The 26,242-nt window shown below is 46.0% G+C and overlaps 1 protein-coding gene across 1 annotated transcript in view; it reads right to left on the reverse strand.

The window, feature by feature from the left end:
* The window catches only part of LOC106562167 (protein CBFA2T3), a 52,829-nt gene extending 37,458 nt beyond the window's left edge, over positions 1–15,371 (reverse strand). The window contains exon 1 of the mRNA XM_045689071.1: positions 14,175–15,371. Within this exon, the coding sequence (XP_045545027.1) occupies positions 14,175–14,397 (223 nt within the window). The 5' untranslated portion in view covers positions 14,398–15,371. The remainder of the gene's footprint in view (positions 1–14,174) is intronic.
* Between the last annotated feature and the right edge of the window lie 10,871 nt (positions 15,372–26,242).

Consider the following 26,242-nt stretch of genomic DNA (forward strand, 5'->3'; position numbering starts at 1 on the left):
GCCTGCCCCCTTCAATGGGCTGGAGCCTGCCCCCTTCAATGGGCTGGAGCCTGCCCCCTTCAATGGGCTGGAGTCTGCCCCCTTCAATGGGCTGGAGTCTGCCCCCTTCAATGGGCTGGAGTCTGCCCCCTTCAATGGGCTGGAGCCTGCCCCCTTCAATGGGCTGGAGTCTGCCCCCTTCAATGGGCTGGAGCCTGCCCCCTTCAATGGGCTGGAGTCTGCCCCCTTCAATGGGCTGGAGCCTGCCCCCTTCAATGGGCAATAAGAGATACCCACAGAGGCCCGCAAACATGTCTCAGCATGCCTCCATGGGGTTTTGAAATGATTTCATCCACATTGCAGAACTATATGTACAGTGTCATATAATACACATGTGAGGTGATCAACAAATATGTTAACAATGGGCTTCTCCATTATCACTGTTACCAGAGAACAAGACTTCACTGTCAATCTCAGAACCCAGTGATTTGAGACACGATCCAGTCCAAAACACTATCTCAGTGTCAACATCTCGGTCTGCACCTCTCTTCACACACACACACACACACACACACACACACACACACACACACACACACACACACACACACACACACACACACACACACACACACACACACACACGTTACCTAAGATTATGGATTTCTCAGCTGCTGCACTTTTCATCATGGCCAGACGCTGCCAGATAAACAAAAGAAAAAAAAGCTCGTCCAAAGAAAGCATTTCTCTGTTTGAGATGAATTTCGTCTCCCTGGGAACGTAACTGGCCCTTGAACGCGCTCTTTGGCTGCTAGTGTTCCAATCATGGGAGAGGACAGAACCCTGGAGCTGTGTGTGAGATACCAGACAAATACATCAAACCAGTTGGGTGCTCACACCCTGACAGCGCTGACCTGTGTGCAGTCTCCTGGTGCGTAGCTTCTCCGGGTGGAGCCCTGATCATGGAATTGCACAATAGTATTAATGCATTATAGGAATTAGGTTCACAGGGTAATCTGTCGGCTGCTTACAGGTTGGGATTCCAGGACAGTGGAACATTCACTGTAAGTCCACTGTTGCACACAACTCACAGATGGCTTACAAACCGCAGCCTCTGCTCACTGGGCAAACCAGCCCACGCAGAGTTGCTGTGTTCTTAATTCACTGCTATACGCAATGCCTCCCATATACTTATGCTGACCAATCTCCTACTTGCTTTTAGTATACACTATTGTCTCTACTCTCTATAATAGGTTACTCAGAACTACATTATACTATATTTACATACACACACATGAAACGCATCATTTTTTACACAGACTAGAATCTAGTCATCCTGTTGTCATGGTAGTGAGTGTTGCTATGGTGCGTTTGTGCACAGTACAGTATATGCCATATTCAGGGATGATGGCTCCGGCAATTGTCGTTTGGCTTGTGTGTCCAGGTGTCTGTGTGTTCTGCTGACCAGCTGACCTTCTCTCCTCTCCTCTGCACAAACACACACACACACACACACACACACACACACACTCTGCCGGCCGGCCGGCTGCGTGCTCCCGCCCACTGCCATCTGCTCCTCTCATTAATTAGAAGACGGCCAACTTCACCTGCACCGCCCGCACTCAAATTACAATAATTACCTCTCACATGCACAAGCCCGCCACCCCGCTCCCCACCCCGCTCCCCACCCCGCTGCCCAGCACACTCTGGCTGCAGGTCACTGTGCTGTGACATTGTCACCTGGCGAACCAAACGGCAGGGGGACCAGGCAACAGACACGATCACCTTCAACCAACAGCATGGCTTACCCTGCCATGAGTGACCAATAAGGACACTCTCCTATTATAAACTGGTTACCAACGTAATTAAAGCAGTAAAAACTAAATGTTTTGTCATACACGTGATATAATGTCTGATATACCACGGCTTTCAGCCAATCAGCATTCAGGGCTCGAACCACCCAGTTTAGAATAGTATACAGCCCCCTTGTCATAGCTTCAGTATGTTTCTGCTACCACTGTGGGCTGAATTATGATGCCTCAAAGTGGGGCTCTTAGGGTCTTTGAGAACTGGTGTTTGTCAGGCGGCAGCCAGCGAGCTACACACTGCATGTCTGCGTCTCTGCTTCTTTCCACAGAGGAGGCCGGTGAGACTCCATCACTGCACTACAACATCTCTCTATTTGGCATGTGGCTTTGGCACAAGAGAACGTATCTCTTTTAAAATAACTTTTTTTTCCTCCTGTGGTATTTTTCCGTCTGCCCATTAAACGGGAGGGTGACATCCATACAGGAGTGGTAGTAGCAGAGATGGAATAAACTCCAGTGGGGTAATGAATGGTTTTCTTTAACAGAGGTACTTCATGATGGGGACCTTTTCCTTTGGAGAAGAGTGGCGGGCGGTGGGGATGTTTGGTGGTAATGTGCGGTAATGCTGAACGGCTGTAGTGCGGTTTCACCTTTGGATCTCTCCATCTATTGTCTGTCTATTATCAGCTGTTCAATTATTCAGCTGATCTTTACCACCAGGGCCAATTGAATAGTCAATTCATGTGATGTCCTGCAGAGAAAATGTCCTCTGTTTTTACAGATGCATTTAGAGAAGAATCCACTAACGGATATCAGAGTTTGTGGAGGCTCAAGTGAGTGACTTTTTGGCCAAGATGAGTCATCCACACAGAGTAATCTTTCTTTAAGTTACATTTATTCGTCTTTTATACACTGAGTATACAAAACATTAGGAACACCTGCTCTTTCCATGGCATAGACTGACCAGGTGAATCCAGGTGAAAGCTATGATCCCTTATTGATGTCATTCGTTAAATCCACTTCAATCAGTGTGGATGAACGGTAGGAGAAACTTGAGACATGAATTGTGTACGTCTCAACTGAATGGGTGAATCGGCAAGACAAAGGATTTAAGAGCCTTTGAACGGGGTATGGTAGTAGGTGCCAGCCACACCGGTTTGTGTCAAGAACTGCAACTCCGCTTGGGTTTTTCACGCCCAACAGTTTCCTGTGTTTATCAAGAATGATCCACCACCCAAAGGACATCCAGCCAACTTGACACAACTGTGGGAAGCATTGCAGTCAACACGGGCCAGCATCCCTGTGGAACGCTTTCGACACCTTGTGGAGTCCATGCCCCGATGAATTGAGGCTGTTCTGAGGGCAAAAATGGGAGGGGTGCAACTCGAATATTAGGAAGGTGTTCCTACTGTTCGGTATACCGAGTGTATATCTAGTTTAGAATGTCTTCTAATCCTATTTAGTTTGAGATGTTTGATTAAATACTATTGCTTCCAACCCAATTCCTTTTGTCTTTGACTAGGCTAGAGCAATATTGTTACTTTGTCTGTCTGGCAGCGATGCTAATAGGCTGTCTCATCGATGTGCTTCTTCTTCTACTCTCTGACGCCCAATACAGCTCTGCTCACTCATTATCCTGGCTGGCACAGACACCAGCTCCATATTGCATTTTCTGGCCTTGAAACTGAGAGGCGCCGTTTTGTGAATTGAATATCTGGCAATTGACCCACTGTGGAGACTGATCATCACACCCAGGAGATGAGAGATCGGCGTAAGTGCATGGGCTGGGGGGGGGGGGGGCAGCTGCCTTTCACCTGTGCACCGCTAAAGGGGAGAAGAGAGGTGAGAGAGGCCTTTCAATTCCAGGCCACCTATTCCAGAAGTTCACACCATGGGAGATTATCAGATTATTCCAGGTTATGTGCACATGTTAGCCTAGGCTTCTATAAACGGTTTGGCCCATTCAGTTTGTGTGCAATACATCATCTACTGTGCCTCTGTAACACATGATAATATCGTATAAATATATAGAATAAAATAATATATCACAGCACTTCCACTGATTTGTGACAACAGGGCAGGGCCTGGATACTTTGAACATGCTTCCTTCCATCCTTCAATCACGTATCACTCAAGGAAGGTCGGCCACAAGATATCAAAACAAATCCAAGGCCTCTAGATGTAGGCCTACGATCCAAACGCGTTACTACTTTCAGTCGGTACTTTGATGTGGGAGTTGTGGCGAGGTACAGGTACCACCACAGAAGGAAGACACGACAGATGCGAGAGTACAAAGCCCTAAAAACCACAACCCGACCCAACAACTGTATATTTACGCCTCTCCATGTTCCATCACACAAGGAGCTTTGCGCGCTCCCATCTCCACCAGCAGAGACACCACATCATGTGCCGTTAGCTTCATTAGTGTAGGCCTACTATATCAAGAAGAGCGAATTTATCTAAAGACAACCTGTATCCAGAGGAAGGCAGACGCGTTATGGCCCCACAATTGCTATTAACAAACATTACCAGGAAAAGGGCTATAATACATAGCCTATATTTATGTCGACTTAAAGATGTTTTAACTTCTCTGTTGTTTGCCAATGTTATTGGCGATGAAATAGGCCTACTAGCTATTTATACTAGTCTACCATTAATATTATAGGCCTATAAAAAGTTGGCTTATCAAGTGTCTGATTGACTTATTGAAGCTACAATGCTTTCAATTTGGCTGATACATTGTTGCCTCTTCATCACAAATTCTACATCAGCACAATTGTTTTAGCCTATCATTTTTTGTTTTTCCAAATAAGAGAACCATCATCCACTGCGACTGCAGTGTCTGTGTCAAAATGAAACCACTAATATGGAAACATTTTGATTCAACCCCATCAATGGGGAAGCACTGAAACTATACTGAACACTAATGTTTACTGGTTAATAACATGAATGAAAGTTCCTGTAAAAATAGCTGACAATGCTTTAGGCAACAATAGTCAATAAAAACGGTATAATAACACATTATTTGTAATCGATAAGGGAATTGTATTATTGCCCTTGGAAATACAACTTTTGACATGTTATTTGACATAATATAGGAAGAGCATTGGTTATAATTTAAGATCTGCATAATAATTTATGCAGTTATATTAACATCAGGGAAATGTAAAATCACGTCTTTACTATGCTATGCTACCTAGCTAAATAGTGATTATCACCGAAACCACCATCTAGCCTCGCCTATAGTTCATAAAATAGGTGTACAAATTCAAGGGTACAAAATAGGCTACAAAATAAAATGCAATATGTGCTTTATGCCAGAAGCATCCTTGTCCAAACGTCTCTCTCGCATCAAACAAGCACACAATCAGTAGGCTATAATTTATCATTTGCAATAAACATGTAGCCTAATAATGTGACTTACTTTGTGAAGGTCGGGTTCAGGCTGAGGTAATTGCAGCGAAAATAATCCAGACCAAAGAATGACGATTATAACGCCCCGATCCTCATTATTTGGAAGAAAGGATAAAGCCTTCGGAGATATTGAACACCATTCATTAAGGTGTTATTCCTTCTCTCTGATAATGAAAGATATTGAGCGAGAGAAAAATGATCAAGTCGACACTTTTATAGTCAAACAAAAAAATATATATATTGGTTTCCTTTGGATTCAAAGCGGTGTTGACTTTTCGGTTCAATAAATTATGAGGTAATTCACTTCTTATATATAAATTGAAAACTATTTCGCAAAGCTAGATAGAGCTTTGTGATCCTTTAGTACATATAAGTCTTTGGTTTACTGTCCGTTTTTGATGGTAAAAGCCAACAGTTTATCTGGATTTTGAGGGGGGAAAAAAATCACAACTTCTCTCCGTTATCTAAATGTGTGCTGTTTTAGATCTCATTTTCTATTAGCAAGGATAGGCTAATACAGTAAAGAAACCACATAGATAGTTGATTTAGCGATGTATTAACATTTGTGCTCACCGTCAGCAAACCGATACAAAAAATCAATATTTTGTGTAATCTTAAAATTGTCAGAGAAAATAGGCTACTTCACAAATCCTTGTCCGATGCGCGCCGTAGGCTACATCCAATGTAAAAAATATGAAATTCATTTGGGCATGGATCCTCTTGTTCCAAACGCTACTCCTCGGTAGACGACTTTGAACCCGTTGTTTGGCACACAATCGTCCAAATTAGTTTACAATATCAAGTCTTTATACATCCGTAAAATGAGTCTCCCTTTGTTTGATAATGTCGAAGCTGAATGAATCACTCGGTTTTGCTTAGTAGACACCACGCGTCTCAGACCGTCATTGCCAACCGATCCAACTGTTCAGGCATATAGGACCGCTCATTCCACTGAAACAATTGGCTTGAGATGCTGTTGTCAACTCCAGTCAGTAAAAAACATTCATCATATTTCGAGCGCCTAAATGGTTCTCTTTGTTTTCGCTCATTTCGTGTTTTTGGTGAATTTGGTCGTTTTCGATTATTTTGAGCTCGCGGGTCTAGTGTGTAGTCTTGTGAGTCTCTCTATCCCTCTGTAGCCTTCTGTCTGCGTTTAAATCACCATCTGGAGCAGGATGCGTACGGAGCTCCTAACCTCTCTCTCTCTCTCTCTCCCTCTCTTTCTCTCTCCTCATCAGATCTACGAGCTGACAGCCTCCTTGCTGCTCGATTCTGCAATAGCATTGACAATTGACAGCACGCGTCTAATCTCCATATTGTCCATTTTTTTTCTCGCATAATAAAACTCATGAAACTATGACCTCACGCACACACACTGTGCACAAATATAGGCTATTGATTTATACTTGAAACAGGTACAGAAGTTTACATCATGTTCTTTAGTAAATTCTAGAAATACAATGTATTCCCCAGGTGAGGTTTTTACTTCTTCAGCCCTATTGGATTTATTAACTCTCGTCACTGCCTATTTTATGTGCAAAATAACAACGAATATTTGTAGCCTAGTGTTAAGTTAGGCTAATTCCATACTTTAGTTTAGGGTATATAGCCGACATCAAATGGTCAGAGGGGGTTGATAAAGTGTAAATACGGGCGTCTACAGTAGCTATAATACCATTCTGTGGTATTAATACCATTCTCTATGCATTCTGTATTGTCTGACATTTTCCCCATAGAGAATCATTTCCCCAAGTCTACCCATGGGGGCCGCTGTTTCCTCACATCAGCAGACAGCAGCTCTAAAACCAGCTCACTCGTCGCCTAGGCAATCACCCCGTGCAATGCCCTCAACATCATCTCATGATTTTTCGACCGATGGCCACCCAATTAACTACTCGTTCAGACACTTGACAATCAATGAACATTTTCCTCTTACTTCTCAACAGACAATGGTAGAAAAATAAACACACCATTTCTGCTTTAGCCTAGGGAGGCCTAATCTTGTTCACCTGACACTTTCTCCCATGGTCAAGGCAGCATTTATTTATTTGCACCAAAGACAACAAGTGATAGACAACAATATAGATAAAATAATATGTAAAAAAATAACGGTGTGCAGTAGCTATCACAAAAGGTGATTTTGGCTGAAAGGTGTCTGTAAACATAATATAGTGAGAGGTTGGATTTGCACCTCCAGAATCTGCAGGCAAACTCCATAGTGTGACTGTTCTATCGTCATTCCATCCTACATCCTCATAGTGTGTGTGTGTGTTTGAGTGAACGCTGTATTTTTTATAATGGGGTAGAGGGTAGGCCTATCTGCATACATATGATGGCTTTGCGTTTAGCAATGCCAATGCCTAGTTTGCTAAGAGTTTGCCGTGTAGGCCTGTGTGCATTAGCACAGTGGCCTATCCCAATTCTAGCTCCCAGACGCCGGAAATTTGAAAAATTCAAAAAGTAAATGGTGCTCATTTATTGATGCGTTGAACCATCGCGCGCCATTGTTCATCTGGTTCCACTAGCTGAGAATTCTACACCCGTGTGCCCTTTACGCTTTGTTGCAGACACGGAGGAAGAGGGGTAGCCTACTGAAGACAAAACAAACACTCTCCTCCTCACCTCTACTATGTCTATAGAACTAACAAAGTCAGTCAAGAGTACACAGAGACAGCTGCTATCCAGTGTGTCCTGTCTCACCCATCAGGCGTCTGGGGTGTGAGGTGTTCTCTCAGATACAGGTAAGGGGAACTGTCTAAAGGGGATTAGTTTTTTCTGTGTATTACTGACCATTTCAGATGTCAAACAGGTTATACAGTTGGAGGTAATCCATCACATTGATCATCTTTATGATTATTGATATGATTAGTGAATGGCCACAGACCCATAAGTAAACCAGTAGGAACAGGGATCTCTATCCGCCATCATAACCAAGCATAAGGGGCTGGAGTGAGTGAGTTGTGGCCTAAAATGATTGCTCTCAGTTGAGGGGAGAACTGATAAGGTATATTGTGTAGTACTTGCCATTGCAATTTGTTCTTCTCTTTATGACAGCTGCCATGATTCTCTCTCTACCATATCAAAGTCTGATCCATCCAGTGAGCAGCCATAAGATGAATCAGAGATCCTACAGCTCTGTCTGTCTCACTCAGAAAGAGAGCTAGTTGTGTGTTGTATATACACCAATCCATGCATTTCCGAAGATAAACAATTTCTCAATATTTACCGTGGCTGTTTTAACAATTCAGACACAAACACTATAACTGGCTACTGTGCTGCATTGGGCTTAGAATGGTGGGAGAATTAAACACACACACCCAGATACGCGTACATACCCTCACACACTCCCCAATGCAAGTAACCCATCCTATCAGGGGTTCCATGTGGCATCCTGGGATTTGGGTTGTCAGGGAGATGGATGGTGGATCATCCAAGGACTTGATGGAGTGTTTATAGCCCCTCTCTCTCCTGCTGGGGAGTTATAGCCTAGCATGTCCTGGCCCTGCAGGTCCATCTGAGGGCCACACACACTGTGTATGTGTGTGTGTGTGTGTGTGTGTGTGTGTGTGTGTGTAAAACTGGACGTAAAAGTATGTTTTAGATTGAATATCCTTATGTTTTATGTTTACCTGGGTCCTTTTGTTTAATTAGAGGAAATAATACTGGATGTTGGAGAGGTGATGGGTGGGTAGGGGGGGACCATGAGTGACAGTGTGTGGAGCATGGGGCGAAACCAAAAAGGATTCCTGTCACCATGATAGCATTATGATTGACGGCGTGCTATTCTCCTCTGGGAATACGGGCAGACGGCTTGTCAGCTTCCCAAATGACAGCCCCTCATTCTTTTCTTAATTTTGTCTTTTGTCCGCTTATGTGTTGGATGGGATGACCCTCCATGTGGCGCGTCTGATATCTCATCCCCACAACAGAAACACAAGGTGGGAACTAAATTTATCTCCCTCAATGAGCTGAACTCCCTCCTTTCCCGACACTCGTCCTCAGACCCTGACTTCCCTTTGATGGCATTAATGAACACAAATGACCCGGCTTTGTCTCCTCTCTCTTTCTCTCGTTCTCTCTCCCTGTCTTTCTTTTGTTCTCTCCACCTCGTTGCGTTGCCTGTATCTGATGGTGGTGGAGGACTGGTCTGAGATGCGCAGGGTAGATTGAGGGGCTGATCATTGTGTAGGTATGGTAATGAAGGTCTCTGTGACAGACCGGGGACGCACGGGGCAGCGGAGGCTCGGCAGGGAGAGAATTCACAGAGGTCTGGACTGGAGCATTTCCTCCTCTCACACATTGTAAATCCTTTCCTATAGCTCCAGTCACAGCCTGGCTGGCGTGTTGAAAAGAGATAAGGCCGCTGTGCCTCTCGTCTGAAAGGAACGCAGCTCCATTGTGCTCTGCTGCTTGGATCCACATTCAGTGGACGCTGTTATTGAGTTGCCATTAAAGGCAGCAGTGTAAAAGTAAATGATTTTGCGGAGAAGAGGTTAACACAAAACAGTCTCTTTCTCTCTAAATGGAAAACGTAACACGCTCAGGATTATACTGTGTGTTTGTTGCTACACTTTCTGACGCAACCCATTGCGGTGGTGCGGCAAAGTGAACGTGAAATCAAATCAGATTAAATTTGATGGGTCACATGCACATATTTCGCAGATGTTGTTGCAGGTGTAGCAAAGGATTTTCGCAATAGAAACATTCCCATTGTTGTTTTTGACACTCACATTGAAGTTTGCTATTTTGAGGTGGTATGACCGTGGAAGCTGTGAGCTATCTGACAGCTTTTATATCAGCGTCGTGACCGTCTTTAAAGTCATCAGATGATGCCTGAGAACAGACAACACAGGATGAGAGAGACAGACAGAGAGCTCCTCTGCTGCAATGTAGCATGGCGCAACGGATCATTGCTCCGTCTAGTCAAGCACACGTTTGATGCTGGTTTTACAAATTGCATCCATATAGACCCTGTGACATTCTATTTGCAATCGTGCAGTAAAGTGGCCGTTCAGTTCATCGAAGCATGATGGGAATTTGAACTCAAAATGACGCTCTCTACGTTTTAAACAGTAATTCTCCTACATTATTTTTTAATTCATAGCAGGGCCAGAGGACACACACACACACACACACACACACACACACACACACACACACACACACACACACACACACACACACACACACACACACACACACACACACACACACACACACACTGTATGTACTCTGCTTAGCTCAGTGTGTGTGAAAGAGGAGACCCTGAGGTCAGTGGTGGCTGGTCACCCTCCCTGCTAAAGGATCAGGAAATAGCACCTCGTTAAAGTGAAATGTTTACTAAAGAGCAGGATGCAGGAACAGGAGAGAAAGTCAATTGGGCAGCAGTAGAAAGTTCTCAATTTACGCTGTTTTCACCTGAATACATCCACATGTATTCAGGCAAGCAATTGTGTCCACATTGGCATGCAAGAGAGAGAGAGGGAGAATGTGTGTGTGCAGACAGTTGGTAGTGCTGGGACTGAAGATAGCAAGGAGAGGGGCATGGTGCACTGTATCAAGTTGTGAACATCTGTTCCACACAGAAACCGCAAAGCTGGTGCAGAGGAAATAGAGAGGATAACTGCTCCCTGTCTCTCTCTACCCCTGTCTCTCTCTACCCCTGTCTCTCTCTACCCCTGTCTCTCTCTACCCCTGTCTCTCTCTACCCCCTGTCTCTCTCTACCCCGTCTCTCTCTCTATTCCCTGTCTCTCTCTACCCCCGTCTCTCTCTATCCCCTGTCTCTCTCTACCCGTCTCTCTCTATCCCCTGTCTCTCTCTATTCCCTGTCTCTCTATCCCCTCTCTCTACCTCTGTCTCTCTCTATCCCTGTCTGTCTCTATCCCTGTCTCTCTCTACCCCTGTCTGTCTCTATCCCCTGTCTCTCTCTACCCCCTGTCTCTCTCTACCCCCTGTCTCTCTTTATCCCCTGTCTCTCTCTATCCCTGTCTCTCTCTATCCCCTATCTCTCTCTACCCCCTGTCTCTCTCTACCCCTGTCTCTCTCTACCTCTGTCTCTCTCTACCTCTGTCTCTCTCTACCTCTGTCTCTCTATATCCCTGTCTCTCTCTACCCCTGTCTCTCTTATCCCTGTCTCTCTCTATCCCCTATCTCTCTCTCCCCCTCTTCTCTGCTACCTCTGTCTCTCTCTACCTCTGTCTCTCTCTACCTCTGTCTCTCTATATCCCTGTCTCTCTCTACCCCTGTCTCTCTCTACCCCTGTCTGTCTCTATCCCCTGTCTCTCTCTACCTCCTGTCTCTCTTTATCCCCTGTCTCTCTCTACTCCCTGTCTCTCTCTACCCCTGTCTCTCTCTACCCCCTGTATCTCTCTACCTATGTCTCTCTCTATCCCCTATCTCTCTCTATCCCCTGTCTCTCTCTACCCCCTGTCTCTCTCTACCCCCTGTCTCTCTCTACCCCTGTATCTCTCTACCCCCTGTATCTCTCTATCCCCGTCTCTCTCTATCCCCTGTATCTCTCTACCCTTGTCTCTCTCTATCCCCTGTCTCTCTCTACCCTGTCTCTCTTTATCCCCTGTCTCTCTCTACCCCCTGTCTCTCTCTATCCCCGTCTCTCTCTGTCCCTGTATCTCTCTACCTATGTCTCTCTCTATCCCCTATCTCTCTCTACCCCCTGTCTCTCTCTACCCCTGTATCTCTCTACCTATGTCTCTCTCTATCCCCTATCTCTCTCTATCCCCGTCTCTCTCTATCCCCTGTCTCTCTCTACCCCTGTCTCTCTCTATCCCTGTCTGTCTCTCTCTGTCCCTGTCTGTCTCTCTCTGTCCCTGTCTGTCTCTCTCTCTCCCTGGCTGTCTCTCTCTGCCCCTGTCTCTCTCTACACTCTGTCTCTCTCTACCCCGGTCTCTCTCTATCCCCTGTCTCTCTCTACCCCGGTCTCTCTCTATCCCCTGTCTCTCTCTATCCCCCCTCTCCCCCCCTTTCTCTCTCACATTCTCTCGCTCCCTCTATTTCTCTCTTTCTCACGATGATATCCGTCACAGACCCATCCCCATCATCCTTGTTTTACACCTATCTCTGTTAAGAGAACTAATATGTAATACAATCCAGGTGTGTAATGGAGGATGATAAGGTTGTTGTTAGAGACAGAGAGGTAGAGGAGAAAATATGTCAACCTTGGAGCCAGATGTCCTCAACACAGGAGTAGCCATTGAAGCGTGTGCACTGTAAATACATAAATGTCTCTCATGCACATAAAGCATACAGTATGACTTTCTCTAGCCACGGAGGATCAGGAAGAGCTGAGCGTTTATGAAACCTATGATAGGAATAATCCAAAGCTTCGTTGTGATTTCAGTCCACCCTTCCATCCTCATCCCCCCCCCCTTCCCCTGCCCTCCCCTCTCTCAGGACCGGCTGTGAGGGTGTGCTGGTGTTGGCGGGCGGCAGTTCCTCATTGTGGTGTGCTGTGTGCTGTGTGCGCGGTGATAAGACACAGGGAGAGGAGCCAGCGTGCCGACATATCCCTGCCACTGCGGTTATCAGCCGCCGCAGCTGTGCCTGAGACCTGCGACATCTGCTCCCTCACAGGAAGCCTGCGCCGCGTCTCATAACGCCTCACACACACACACAAACACACATACACAGACACACACTCACACAGACTCACACAGACACACACAGACACACATAGAAAATATCACAAGACCATTACCATTATGATGCCTGAACGGTACCCCCCCAATAGGTAAACTACCTGATCAGACAACGAGTGTTGTTTATAGGGACATTGGTTCCTCCCTGGAACATGAGGCAAGCCTGACGGATGGGGCCAGCGTTTACCTCAGTTCTGCTGGCTTTTTATCAGAGAATTACAGGGGACGCTTATGACTAAGCCTAATTATAGAGTGCTTATCACTGAAATGTCCACAAAGCTCATTACTGCCATGAAATGGGAGCTGCCGCCGGTAATTCACTATGTTGGGTATTAGTCCTCCTGTAAGACGGCAGCCCTTTTAAATATTTAGAGTCTATAAAGTACAGCTTTAATGTCTGATGCTTTTAATGTGTTTCTCTGCTACTGGCCTCACTGATTTGTGAAGTTTTTACCTAAAGCTACTACTCCAGTTTTTACACTATTTTAAGAATCAGTTACCAGATTTTCATTTACATTGTTGACAGCGTGTGCTTGAAAACAGTCCTCTCGGTGTTGAAAGAGGGGATTTGAGAAAGGAAGAAAGTATGAGATTAAGATAACAAGGACTCTCCCATTTCCTTAGTGTTATACCATATTTCTCCCTTAGCCAGTGATGCTGTTGAGTGTGCTGGTCAGACGTCTAGAAGCTAGCAGACAGGAGAGGGATGGGGAAGTGAGGGGAGGGGACCCCGCTAACCTAACTAACAGCCCTGATGGGGTCAGTAGTGCCTCTCGGGGTCCTGACCTGGGCTTGACAATGAATGAGCCTCGCTCAGCATCTCCACCCCTCCACCCAACCCCCCCACAGCCCCTCAGAAACACAATAAAGGGAAGTGTGCTCCTCCAACTACCAGGGGAAGCCCAGAGGGAAGTCCCCATCCTCAGGTCCTCACCAGCCTGAACCCCTTTCCCTCCCCGTCCACTTGGACACATGACACTGAGTTCTAATGTCTTTACAATGTCGTTTTTGACAGCTTTTTGACAGCTTTCCGTAATGAAAACAAGTTGGGGTCTGTTTTGACCTTGAAAATCGAGTGACAATTGTTTTATACGTTTCACCATAGTTACAGGAGCTACAGTTGGAAGCTAATTTCCACGTCTTGTCTGGAGCATGTGGCGCTAACTCAACACAACCTGATTACACATCAATCACTCCAACTTAATGAGGAGAAATGACAGCAGGAGTTTCTCCACAATCACTTGTCACTGTAGCGCGCTGCCAGCAGAGGCACAGCCTGTAGCACCTCTCATAACACAGAACAGGATCGCCACCTACCTTGGTTGGCTGTGCGGTGGCTCCTGGTTGCCAGGTTGGGGTTGCCAGAGTCCAGCCTGTGAGGGTTCCGTCTGCACAGCGTCCCCCTGTGACTGGTCAGCATCACCGTGGGAACCCTGGGAGGAGCGGTCAGATTGGCCGAGGTGGAGGCTGAGGTTGAGGCTCTCCGTAGGTCAGACCTCCTCTGCCGCTCCAGGTGGACCTCGGCGGCCATACTCTGCATCCCCCCTCCCCACAGCAGTAATCCACAACGTTGTCCTGTCCTCTGTGTGTTTTTAGAACTCTCGACTGGTCAGGGGACACACTAAACCACACAAGTTGATAAGTCTATCTGTCTTTCTCAGTGTGTAGACCGGAGGGTTGATGTCCTTTCTCCTGTGTGCTTAGGGTGCTTACCGACTGACTGACTGACTGACTAACCCACTGACTGACTGACTCATCCAGGCCTGGGGAGATCACAGAGTGAGTCCTCTTGCTCTCATGACTAGAACATGAGCCCAGCACAGCTAGATCACATGGCTGCCAGACAGAGAAATGTATTTTTTTACTCGACTTCTTCTTCCTCCCACTCTAACAAGACTTTCTTTATAGTTCCCCTTCCTTTTTACTTTATGCAGCTAACAGTCTTCAAATGACTCTTCCTTTACCTCATACTTTCTTCCGTCCACGACACGTCACCTCAGATGGATCGCGGCGCCACCACACTTGTGTAATTATCTGTGTCCGATGCTCTTTCTCTCCACCCAGTAGTCTCTCTCTCTCTCTCCTTCTCTTTCTCCGACTCACTCAACAGCAGTGTGTGAGGTAACAGTGTGTGTGGGTGTGAGTGGCAGCGGGAGGTCAGTTAGCCTCGTGGCTCCTCGTTTCCTCGTTGTTCCGGCTGAGTGGCAGTGCACTGGCCTGAACCCTCCTCTAGTCCACACAGTGAAAGCAGAGCAGTGGCGCCCGTGTGAGCCGGGACTGTGTGCAACTGTAACAGTGTGGGTGTGTGTCTGTGTATCCTGACCCTGCCGTGTGAAAGGGGTGGTTCCCCAGGGGAAGGTAAACAGTGCTGCTGGGTTGTGATAGCGGTAGACACTAGGCCTCTGCCTCCGTTGGGGCTTCCTCTGGCAGGAACCAGCTGTGTCTGTGGCCGGGCCGGGCAGCGCTGTCTTCCCTTTCCCTCCGGACACAGACACGGCTCCTCCTGTTCCTAACACTTCCTCCCTACACCCTTCACTCCACCTCGCCTTCCCTCCGCCCAGCCAGCCAGCCCTACCCCCAACTTTGTACCCTATGGATAGCTCTGCCCCCCTGACTCTGGCCTTAGGGGTGTTGGTTCACCCCCTGGTTAGATACTGAGGGTCCTGTCCTCCCTCACTGTGGTTCTGTCAGTCCAGACGCCAAGTGTCCCCCTGCCCTGGCCTCTCTGCTCTGGTGTCCCAGTGGTGTGTGTGTGTGTGTGTGTGTGTGTGTGTGTGTGTGTGTGTGTGTGTGTGTGTGTGTGTGTGTGTGTGTGTGTGTGTGTGTGTGTGTGTGTGTGTGTGTGTGTGTGTGTGTGTGCACGCTCCAGCAGGGCCGGGTGAGGTAAAATCAGTAACAGGGGTTCCTCTGTGAAACGACAGAGAGGGTACAGCTGGGACCCCTCTGACCCGCAGAGCAGATCACACGGGGTGTTGTAGCTGGGACAGAAGTGAGAGGGGATGTGAGCACACAGATGTGCCGTCCATCTGTCTGTCAGAGTGAAACCAGCACACAGATGGTGGACAGCAGAGTGGATGTGAGAGTAACGGGTGTGTGGGGTGAAGGGCGGTGTTCAATCATGTGATACATTTGGGACTTTGGAAACTATGAAATTATAGATTGACAGTCGGTTGGTTTCATTTCCTTTTTGTATTCTAGGTGCTCTCTATGTTAGAGCGCCTTCCCTGACTCAACTGTGCACTAAGATTGAAGATTATTTTGGGTAAAAATACAGCATCAAAAATCATTTGTTAGAATATTCAAGCTTCTCCAAATGACATCATCCAATCTGATGGAATCTGCTTCCATGTAATATTCAGTGGAATGAATACATGTACCGAAGTTGGAATTTTCATGCTTATATGTACTGTACAGTGAGGGAAAAAAGTATTTGATCCCCTGCTGATTTTGTACGTTTGCCCACTGACAAAGAAATGATCAGTCTATCATTTTAATGGTAGGTTTATTTGAACAGTGAGAGACAGAATAACAACAACAAAATCCAGAAAAACAGATGACAAAAATGTTATAAATTGATTTGCATTTTAATGAGGGAAATAAGTATTTGACACCCTCTGCAAAACATGACTTAGAACTTGGTGGCAAAACCCTTGTTGGCAATCACAGAGGTCAGACGTTTCTTGTAGTTGGCCACCAGGTTTGCACACATCTCAGGAGGGATTTTGTCCCACTCCTCTTTGCAGATCTTCTCCAAGTCATTAAGGTTTCGAGGCTGACGTTAGGCAACTCGATCCTTCAGCTCCCTCCACAGATGTTCTATGGGATTAAGGTCTGGAGACTGGCTAGGCCACTCCAGGACCTTAATGTGCTTCTTCTTGAGCCACTCCTTTGTTGCCTTGGCCGTGTGTTTTGGGTCATTGTCATGCTGGAATACCGATCCACGACCCATTTTCAATGCCCTGGCTGAGGGAAGGAGGTTCTCACCCAAGATTTGACGGTACATGGCCCCGTTCATCGTCCCTTTGATGCGGTGAAGTTGTCCTGTCCCCTTAGCAGAAAAACATCCCCAAAGCATAATGTTTGCACCTCCATGTTTGACGGTGGGGATGGTGTTCTTGGGGTCATAGGCAGCATTCCTCCTCCTCCAAAGACGGTGAGTTGAGTTGATGCCAAAGAGCTCCATTTTGGTCTCATCTGACCACAACACTTTCACCCAGTTGTCCTCTGAATCATTCTGATGTTCATTGGCAAACTTCAGACGGGCATGTATATGTGCTTTTTTGAGAAGGGGGACCTTGCGGGCGCTGCAGGATTTCAGTCCTTCACGGCGTAGTGTGTTACCAATTGTTTTCTTGGTGACTATGGTCCCAGCTGCCTTGAGATCATTGACAAGATCCTCCCGTGTAGTTCTGGGCTGATTCCTCACCGTTCTCATGATCACTGCAACTCCACGAGGTGAGAGCTTGCATGGAGCTCCAGGCCGAGGGAGATTGACAGTTCTTTTGTGTTTCTTCCATTTGCGAATAATCACACCAACTGTTGTCACCTTCTCACCAAGTTGCTTGGCGATGATCTTGTAGCCCATTCCAGCCTTGTGTAGGTCTACAATCTTGTCCCTGACATGCTTGGAGAGCTCTTTGGTCTTGGCCATGGTGGAGAGTTTGGAATCTGATTGATTGATTGCTTCTGTGGACAGGTGTCTTTTATACAGGTAACAAACGGAGATTAGGAGCACTCCCTTGAAGAGTGTGCTCCTAATCTCAGCTCGTTACCTGTATAAAAGACACCTGGGAGCCAGAAATCTTTCTGATTGAGAGGGGGTCAAATACTTATTTCCCTCATTTAAAATGCAAATCAATTTATAACATTTTTCACATGCGTTTTTCTGGATTTTGTTGTTGTTATTCTGTCTCTCACTGTTCAAATAAACCTACCATTAAAATTATATGCTGATCATTTCTTTGTCAGTGGGCAAACGTACAAAATCAGCAGGGGATCAAATACTTTTTTCCCTCACTGTATGTATGTGTGTCCAGCATTTCTCCCTCCTAACCCTCTCATCATGCTGACCCTCTCCATGGCTACATGTAAGTGCAGCGAGTTAACATGTGATGATCAAAGAAAATCGCTGAGTAATGGTATGTTCTCAAATCAAACCCTTGGATTGCCTACTGAGAAGGAGAAGATGGCCCCAATTGGATTAGTGTATATGTGCATGCTCCTGTGTGTTAGGCTGAGGAGGCCCCTGCCTGCCTCCCCTACTCTCAGATCTTGGCAGGTATAAAATATTTTTTTTGGGGGGGGAGTGAGATAATGATTCCCACATAATCACTTTGGCCCAGTTCTGGCCCTGGCAGGTGCTATCGTGACCGAGCGGTGCTTTCTCTCCACAGATAAGGTCATGGGACTGGGGAGGGGACCGGAGCGAGGAGATGGTGGAGCGCTGCGTGGAGTGTTGGGCGAGCGGCTAGTCTGGCCTTATCTTCCCCAGCGGCTGTTGCTCGCAGCTCACAGATGTAGCAGGCTAGACTAGCCGTGTCAGAGAGATCCTTCTATCAGCGACACGCAGGCCTCTCTCCCCAAATTAAAACACAGCAGGAGGACGGACAAGCCCTAATTATCACTTTTCCCATGAATCATCAGAAGGGAAAAGTAGGACTTTTGATAACAAATCTGGTGGAAAGTCATCAAATATACCAGCCTTATTTCAGATGAAAGATTCTCTCTATTTTTGTTTACATTTCCCTTCTCATTTTCTGTAACCGGAGTTGTGGTCTCATCTCTGGTAATGCGTGCTCATCCTCAAAAATATGGCCTGTTGCTTTAAAAACAGGCAGAGAGGGGCCCTCCTGAGTGGCGCAGCAGTCTAAGGCACTGCATCGCAGTGCTTGAGGCGCCACTACAGAGCTGGGTTCGATCCCGGGCTGTGTTGCAGCCAGCTGCGACCGGGAGACCCATGAGGCGGCGCACAATTGGCCCAGCGTCGTCCGGGTTAGGGCAGGGTTTGGCCGGCAGTGATGTCCTTGTCCCATCACGCTCTAGTGACTCCTTGTGGCGGGCCGGGCGCATGCACGCTGACTTTGGCCACCAGCTGTATTGTGTTTCCTCCGACACACTGGCTTCTGGGTTAAGCAAGCAGTGTGTCAAGAAGCAGTGCTGCTTGGCAGGGTCGTGTTTCGGATTTACATTTACATTTTAGTCATTTAGCAGACGCTCTTATCCAGAGCGACTTACAGTAGTGAATGCATACATTTCATACATTTTTTTCTCCGTGCTGCAGGACCCATGCAGTAGAGTTGTGGGTATGAACAGCCTACTACTGTAGGCTGTAGTGTTTCGGATAACGCATGGCTCTCGACTTTCGCCTCTCCCGAGTCCATAAGGGAGTTGCAGCAATGGGACAAGACTGTAATTCCCAATTGGGGAGAAAAAGGGGTCAAATAAAATATAGACAGGCCGAGAGGAACTTTTCACCTTTTGCATCAGGAGAAAGTCTAACAAGCCTCATGACTGCAGGGAGAGAGAGATAAAGAGAGAGGGAAGCAGCCATATGGTGGAAAGTCCTCCTGCCAGACACCTGGTCACTTCAGAGTGGATGAACCGCTCACCTTTACCAAGTCCTTACTTGGGCTTCTCCTGTCGCAGGTACACACTGTACGGAACACTGTGGCTGGGAACACTGACTCTGTTTCTGTACTACGTCACTTTGTTTGTTTTTAGGTGTTCATATCTGTGACACTGTTGGTGAAAGGTTAGGGATTCCCCAGATTTTTTCCAGGTCCGTACAATGTAAACATACAGCAAAAGCTTTTTCTCTACTTTATGTTCTCTGTAGGTTTGACAGATGGTGCATATTAGTTCTTGTCAGTTAATTGTCAGCTTGGAGGTATGATTCCACTATGATGGCCTATCTTTCTATCTTGTACAGTATGGGAGAATATTGTGAGAGTGTTTGTCGGGGACACAGAGAGCTATAGAAGAGGATTTCCCTGAGCTTATAGCCTTGGCAATGTATATACAGTAGTCTATGGACATCTCCTAAATAGCCCCTCAAAATATGGCAGCTGAGGCTCCTCCATCCTCTCCGTGGTGTGTTTATGTGCACCTGCTTGGCACAGACAGCCCCAGAAACCTCCGGATCTTAACCGAACTCTATAAGTTAAACCGTCCCCATCTGTCACAGCGCAGCCCCACACAGATGCATGCTGAGTTTTTTTTTTTTACAGCAGACTTGGCGCACGTTCAAGAACTGTCAAAGAGCACCTGCTAAATTAAGCGCGTTCTCATACACACATACCCACTCACCACACAAGCACATGCAGCCACTGATGTACATTTGCAGAGAATGTTAGAGTGACCATGTTATTATATGCAAACATTCCGTAAATGTTAACATTTTATAGATGACAGATGTTTATCCCATATACTATTTTCTGAGTGACAATTTTCATAAAAAAAGCAGCACTTCAAGACAAATAGCAATTAGACTGTGATATTGGCATTTACTTGTTCTAGTCTACACTCTTAGAAAAAAGGGTTCCAAAGGGGTTCTTCTGCTGTACCCATAGGAGAACCCTTTTAGGTTCCAGGTAGATCCCTTTTTGCTTCCAGGTAGAACCATTTTGGGTTACATGTAGAACACTCTGTGGACAGGGTTATTCATGGAACCCAAAACGGTTCTACCTGGAACCAACGAGGGTTCTTCAAAGGGTTCTCCTATGGGGACAGCCGAAGAACCGTTTTAGGTTCTAGATGGCACCTTTTTTTCTAAGAGTGTAATGTGCAGAAGAAACATTTCTATTTCAATGTTCAGTGTTTTTATTTTGCTCATTATGTCTGTTCACCATAAACCAAGTGCCCCAGTTGGCAAACAACTTCCTAGTGTTACTTTTATAGACAACCTGACATCTAACAAGCAGTGGGAGTAAAACCACAACTACCACAGGTGTAGTCTCCTAGAGTTTCTCCCCCTCTTTTCTCCTCCTTTCTCCCTCTCCCTCTCTCCCTGTCTCTCTCTCCATCACTCTCGAGCGCTCCCTCCCTCCCTCTCATGGCTCATGGCATGCACAGCCGCTGAGCTGCTCTAAATAGGTGCCACCCTGAATAGGAGACAGATGGAAACGAAGGTCCCCCGCTGAGCGGTTCCCCTGCAGCTGTGCTGTGTTCCCAATGCCAGGGAGTGATGACAGCCCACCAAGGGGCACAGAGACACACGGAGAAAAGACGTTCTGAGTGCCATCACGCTCACTCACAATGCCAGGACCGACTGGCAGGGAGGGAAGAGGAGGTAGGTTAACCCCTTGTGAATGTTGACCTGTTTAAGGTAGCCAATATGAGTAAGACCTTTAAACAGGTCAACATTCATAGACAGGATTACTAGGACGTGTACTCCGAGCATGCGCTGATCAACTGGCAAGTGTCTTCACTGACATTTTCAACCTGTCCCTGACTGAGTCTGTAATACCAACATGTTTCAAGCAGACCACCATAGTCCCTGTGCCCAAGAACACCAAGGTAACCTGCCTAAATGACTACAGACCCGTAGCCCTAACGTCTGTAGCCATGAAGTGCTTTGAAAGGCTGGTCATGGCTCACATCAACACCATTATCCCAGAAACCCAAGACCCACTCCAATTTGCATACCGCCCCAACAGATCCACAGATGACACAATCTCTATTGCACTCCACACAGCCCTTTCCCATCTGGACAAAAGGAACACCTACGTGAGAATGCTATTCATTGACTACAGCTCAGCATTCAACACCATAGTGCCCTCCAAGATCCTCACTAAGCTAAGGACCCTGGGACTGAACACCTGCAACTGGATCCTGGACTTCTTGACATGCCATCCCCAGGTGGTAAGGGTAGGTAACAACACATCTGCCACACTGATCCTCAACACGGGGGCCCCTCAGGGGTGCGTGCTTAGTCCCCTCCTGTACTCCCTGTTCCCTCATGACTGTATGGCCAAGCACGACTCCAACACCATCATTAAGTTTGCCGACGATACATCAGTGGCCTTATCACAATGAGACAGCCTATAGGGAGGTGGTCAGAGACCTGGCAGTGTGGTGCCAGAGATGATCGTGGACTACAGGAAAAGGAGGGCCGAGCACGCCCCCATTCTCATCGATGGGGCTGTAGTGGAGCAGGTTGAGAGCTTCAAGTTCCTTGGTGTCCACATCACCAACACACTATTGTGGTCCAAACACACCAAGACAGTCGTGAAGAGGGCACGACAATGCCTGTTCCCCCTCAGGAGACTGAAAAGATTTGTCATGGGTCCTCAGATCCTCAAAAAGTTCTACAGCTGCACCATCGAGAGCATCCTGACTGGTTGCATCACCGCCTGGTATGGAAACTTCCCGGCCTCCGACCGCAAGACACTATAGAGGGTAGTGTGTACGGCCCAATACATCACTGTGGCCAAGCTTGCCATCCAGGACCTCTATACCAGGCGGTGGCAGGAAGGCCCTAAAAATCCAGCCACCCTAGTCATAGACTGTTCTCTCTGCTACCGCACGGCAAGCGGTACCGGAGCGCCAACAGCTTCTACCCCCAAGCCATAAGACTCCTGAACAGCTAATGAAATGGCTACCCGGACTATTTGCATTGACCCCCGCCCCACCCCCATTTTAACGCTGCTGCTACTCTCTGTTTATTATCTATGCATAGTCACTATACCTCTACCTACGTACCTATGTACATATTACCTCAATTACCTCGACTAACCTGTGCCCCCGTACATTGACTCTGTACAGGTATCCCCTGTATATAGCCTCGCTACTGTTATTTACTGCTGCTCTTTAATTATTTGTCATTTTTCTATTTTCTTTTTCTATTTTTTATTTTCTTTATTTTTTACTTCAGTTTATTTTAGTAAATACTTTCTTAACACTTATTTTTCTTAAAACTGCATTGTTGGTTAAGGGCTTGTATGCAAGCAAGTGTACACCTGTTGTATTTGGGGCATGTGACAAATAATATTTGATTTGATTTGATCCCCTAACGACGCCCTACAGGGACACAGAGGCTTGGGTCGGGCAAGACAACATTTTGACTACTACACCCATCACAATGTATAGCACCCTACCTGTGAAACAAATGAAACACTTTGTGTAAATGCCACATGAAAATGAAACATGGATACATATATGTACACGCCCATTGTCCCATTCTTTTATTTGGAGACTTGTTTGGTATCAGGGCTTGTTTGTCATGACATGACCCGACGCTTGAAAGACTTACTTTTATCATTTCTTCTTACGTGGCTGTCATTAAAAGACAGAATCTGTCTGTCTGCAGGATATAAACCCACGTTAGTCCTCAGATGTGCTTTTCACAGAGACCAGACCACTTAGACAGGAGAGCAGGACCCAGCTCGGTGCAGACAGCAGACAATGAGACAGAGAGAAAAGAGACACCCTCAGTCAGAATGTAACTGCAGCCAATTAGGCCGCTAGCCTCTATGGCATATTGTGTACTGGCTCCATGAATATTTCATCAGAGGAGACTCTCCATAAAGGTCATTGTAGAATTTACAAACAGAGAGACACCTGTTTTTATTTTAAAGACAGGGCTGAATGAATTATCACCTCTCCCTTTTTCTCGTTGCCCAGGTATTAACACTTTCACATTCAGGTTACTGGTATGAAAGTTTTCCCTCAAAGTCTGACATAGCCTATTAATTAGGGTTGCAAAGGGAGGGTATATTACTGGAAACTTTCTAATTTTACCAGTAAACTACCAGAATGTTGGTATCTTTCAGGGATTTTATATAATCTATCAGACATCTAGTGGCCCTTTTGGGTACTTCAGATTATCACAGGTGTCTGTAATCATCTCTGGACCATTGTGTGGCCTTATCACTAGGGTAACCACATGGCCCTTTGTCCCGCAACCAAACAATCATGTCCCTCATTTTCTAAAAGAAATTCTAACACAAGTCATTTACTAAAAAGTTTGATTTGTTCCGTATTTCAGTCAGGCATTCCAACCTGTCAATTTTGCAGCAGAGAGGAAGAGGTGAAGCGAGAGGTTTCACTCGCCAAAATCTGTCCAAAATAAGCCCAATGCGGGACCTAAGCTTTTTGCCTGACTCCCATTGTTAGGGCGGAGACATAAGCATCTCGTCATTATATACAGATCTCTGTTTGCAGTCACGGTGCGCTTTTGACAAGATGTATATCATAAGGATGTGGTACTGGTGATGTTAAACACTTCTCCAATCGTTGTTGAGATCTGATATTCTGCGCAGAGCAAGGCTAATGTCATATTGCCAACCAATCACATTTGTCAAATCCTTTCGGTCTAAATTCCAACTGAACTTGAACTTCTGATCAAGAGCTACAAAAGTAAGTATCTTGAACAAAAATATAATCACTACATGTAAAGTGTTGGTCCCATGTTTAATGAGCTGGAATAAAAGATCAACAAAATGTTCCATACGCACAAAAATATTATTTCTCTCAAATGTGCACAAATTTGTTTGCATCCCTGTTAGTGAGCATTTCTTCTTTGCCAAGATAATCCATTAAACTGACAGGTGTTGCATAGCAAGAAGATGATTAAAAATCATGATCATTACACAGGTGCACCTTGTGCTGGGGACAATAAAAGGCCACTCTAAAATGTGCAGTTTTGTCATACAACTCAAAGCCACAGATGTTGCAAGTTTTTAGGGAATGTGCAATTGGCTGGCTGACTGCTGGAATGTCTACTAGAACTGTTGCCAGATAATTTAATGTTAATTTCTCTACCATAAACCGCCTCCAACATTGTTTTGGAGAATTTGACAGTATGTCCAACAGACACCACAACCGCAGACCATGTGTAACCGGACCTCCACATCCGGCTTCTTCACCTGCGGGATTGTCTGAGACCAGCCACCCAGACAGCTGATGAAACTGTGGGTTTGCACAACCAAAGAATTTCTGCACAAACTGTCAGAAACCATCTCAGGGAAGCTCATCTGCGTACTCATCATCCTCACAAGAGTCTTGACGTGACTGCAGTTCGGCGTGGTAACTGACTTCAGTTCAGTGGGCAAATGCTCACCTTCAATGGCCACTGGCACACTGGAGAAATGTGCTCTTCACGGATGAATCCCAGTTTCAACTGTACCGGGCAGAAGGCAGACAGCTTGTATGGCATTGTGTAGGCGAGCGGTTTGCTGATGTCAACGTTGTGAATGGACTGCCCCATGGTGGCGGTGGGGTTATGTATGGGAAGGCATAAGCTACTGACAACGTACACAATTGCATTTTATCAATGACAATTTGAATGCACAGAGATACTGTGACGTGATCGTGAGGCCCATTGTCATGCCATTCATCCGGCGCCATCGCCTCATGTTTCAGAATGATAATGCACAACCCCATGTTGCAAGGATCTGTACACAATTCCTGGAAGCTGATGGGATGCTTTGGATCGACTTGTACGACAGCGTGTTCCAGTTTCCACCAATATCCAGAAACTGTACACAGCCATTGAAGAGGAGTGGGACAACCTTCCACAGGCCACAATCAACAGCCTGATCAACTCAATGCGAAGGAGATGTGTCGCGCTGCATGAGGAAAATGGTGGTCACACCAGATACTGACTGGTTTTCTGAAATCCATAGATTAGGGCCTAATGAATTGATTTAAATTGACAGATTTCCTTAAATGAACTGTAACTCAGTAAAACCTTTGAAATTGTTGCATGTTGTGTTTATATTTTTGTTCAGTGTATATAAGTTGATGAAACTGAAAAGATGTAAGGTGATTTTGTCAAACTTGTTAGGCCCTCCATGCTCATTAGTTGCTCACTTAACATATTTGCTGCTACTTCACTCAATCCGGTTTCCAAATTCTCCTTTCTTAATTGTTTTCCATTCCTGGAGACCAACCAGAAATGTTTCCTTGGCCAAGTATTCCCAGATTTTCAGAAAACAGACACACATTTGATCTGTTTCCTGCATGACCAAATGTTGTCAAGGCGATTGCATAGCCTATAGGCACACTTCAATTAGCTTGTATGGTACAGCGGGAGGGGGCTTTTTACTCAAGTAGGCTACACTGTCCCGCAAATGTCCCACAAAATCATCCCTTTGTCCCGCATTTGGGTATTTTAAATGTAAAATATATGAAATAATTAAAGAAGATGATTTTAAAATAAAAAATAGACTGACAAAGCTGTTAAACATTATCCTAAATACAAGTAATCATCTTAGTGAATACAATTGGTGTTTACTATGAGAGTTTCAGCATATAGTGCCTTCAGAAAGTATTCAGACCCCTTGACTTTTCCCACATTTTGTTATGTTACAGCCTTATTCTAAAAGGGATTTTAAAAAAGGAAATCCTCAGCAATCTACACACAATACACCAGAGCGAGACTCGAA

The sequence above is a fragment of the Salmo salar genome, chromosome ssa11, assembly GCF_905237065.1.
Source record: "Salmo salar chromosome ssa11, Ssal_v3.1, whole genome shotgun sequence".
NCBI classification, from domain to species: domain Eukaryota; kingdom Metazoa; phylum Chordata; class Actinopteri; order Salmoniformes; family Salmonidae; genus Salmo; species Salmo salar.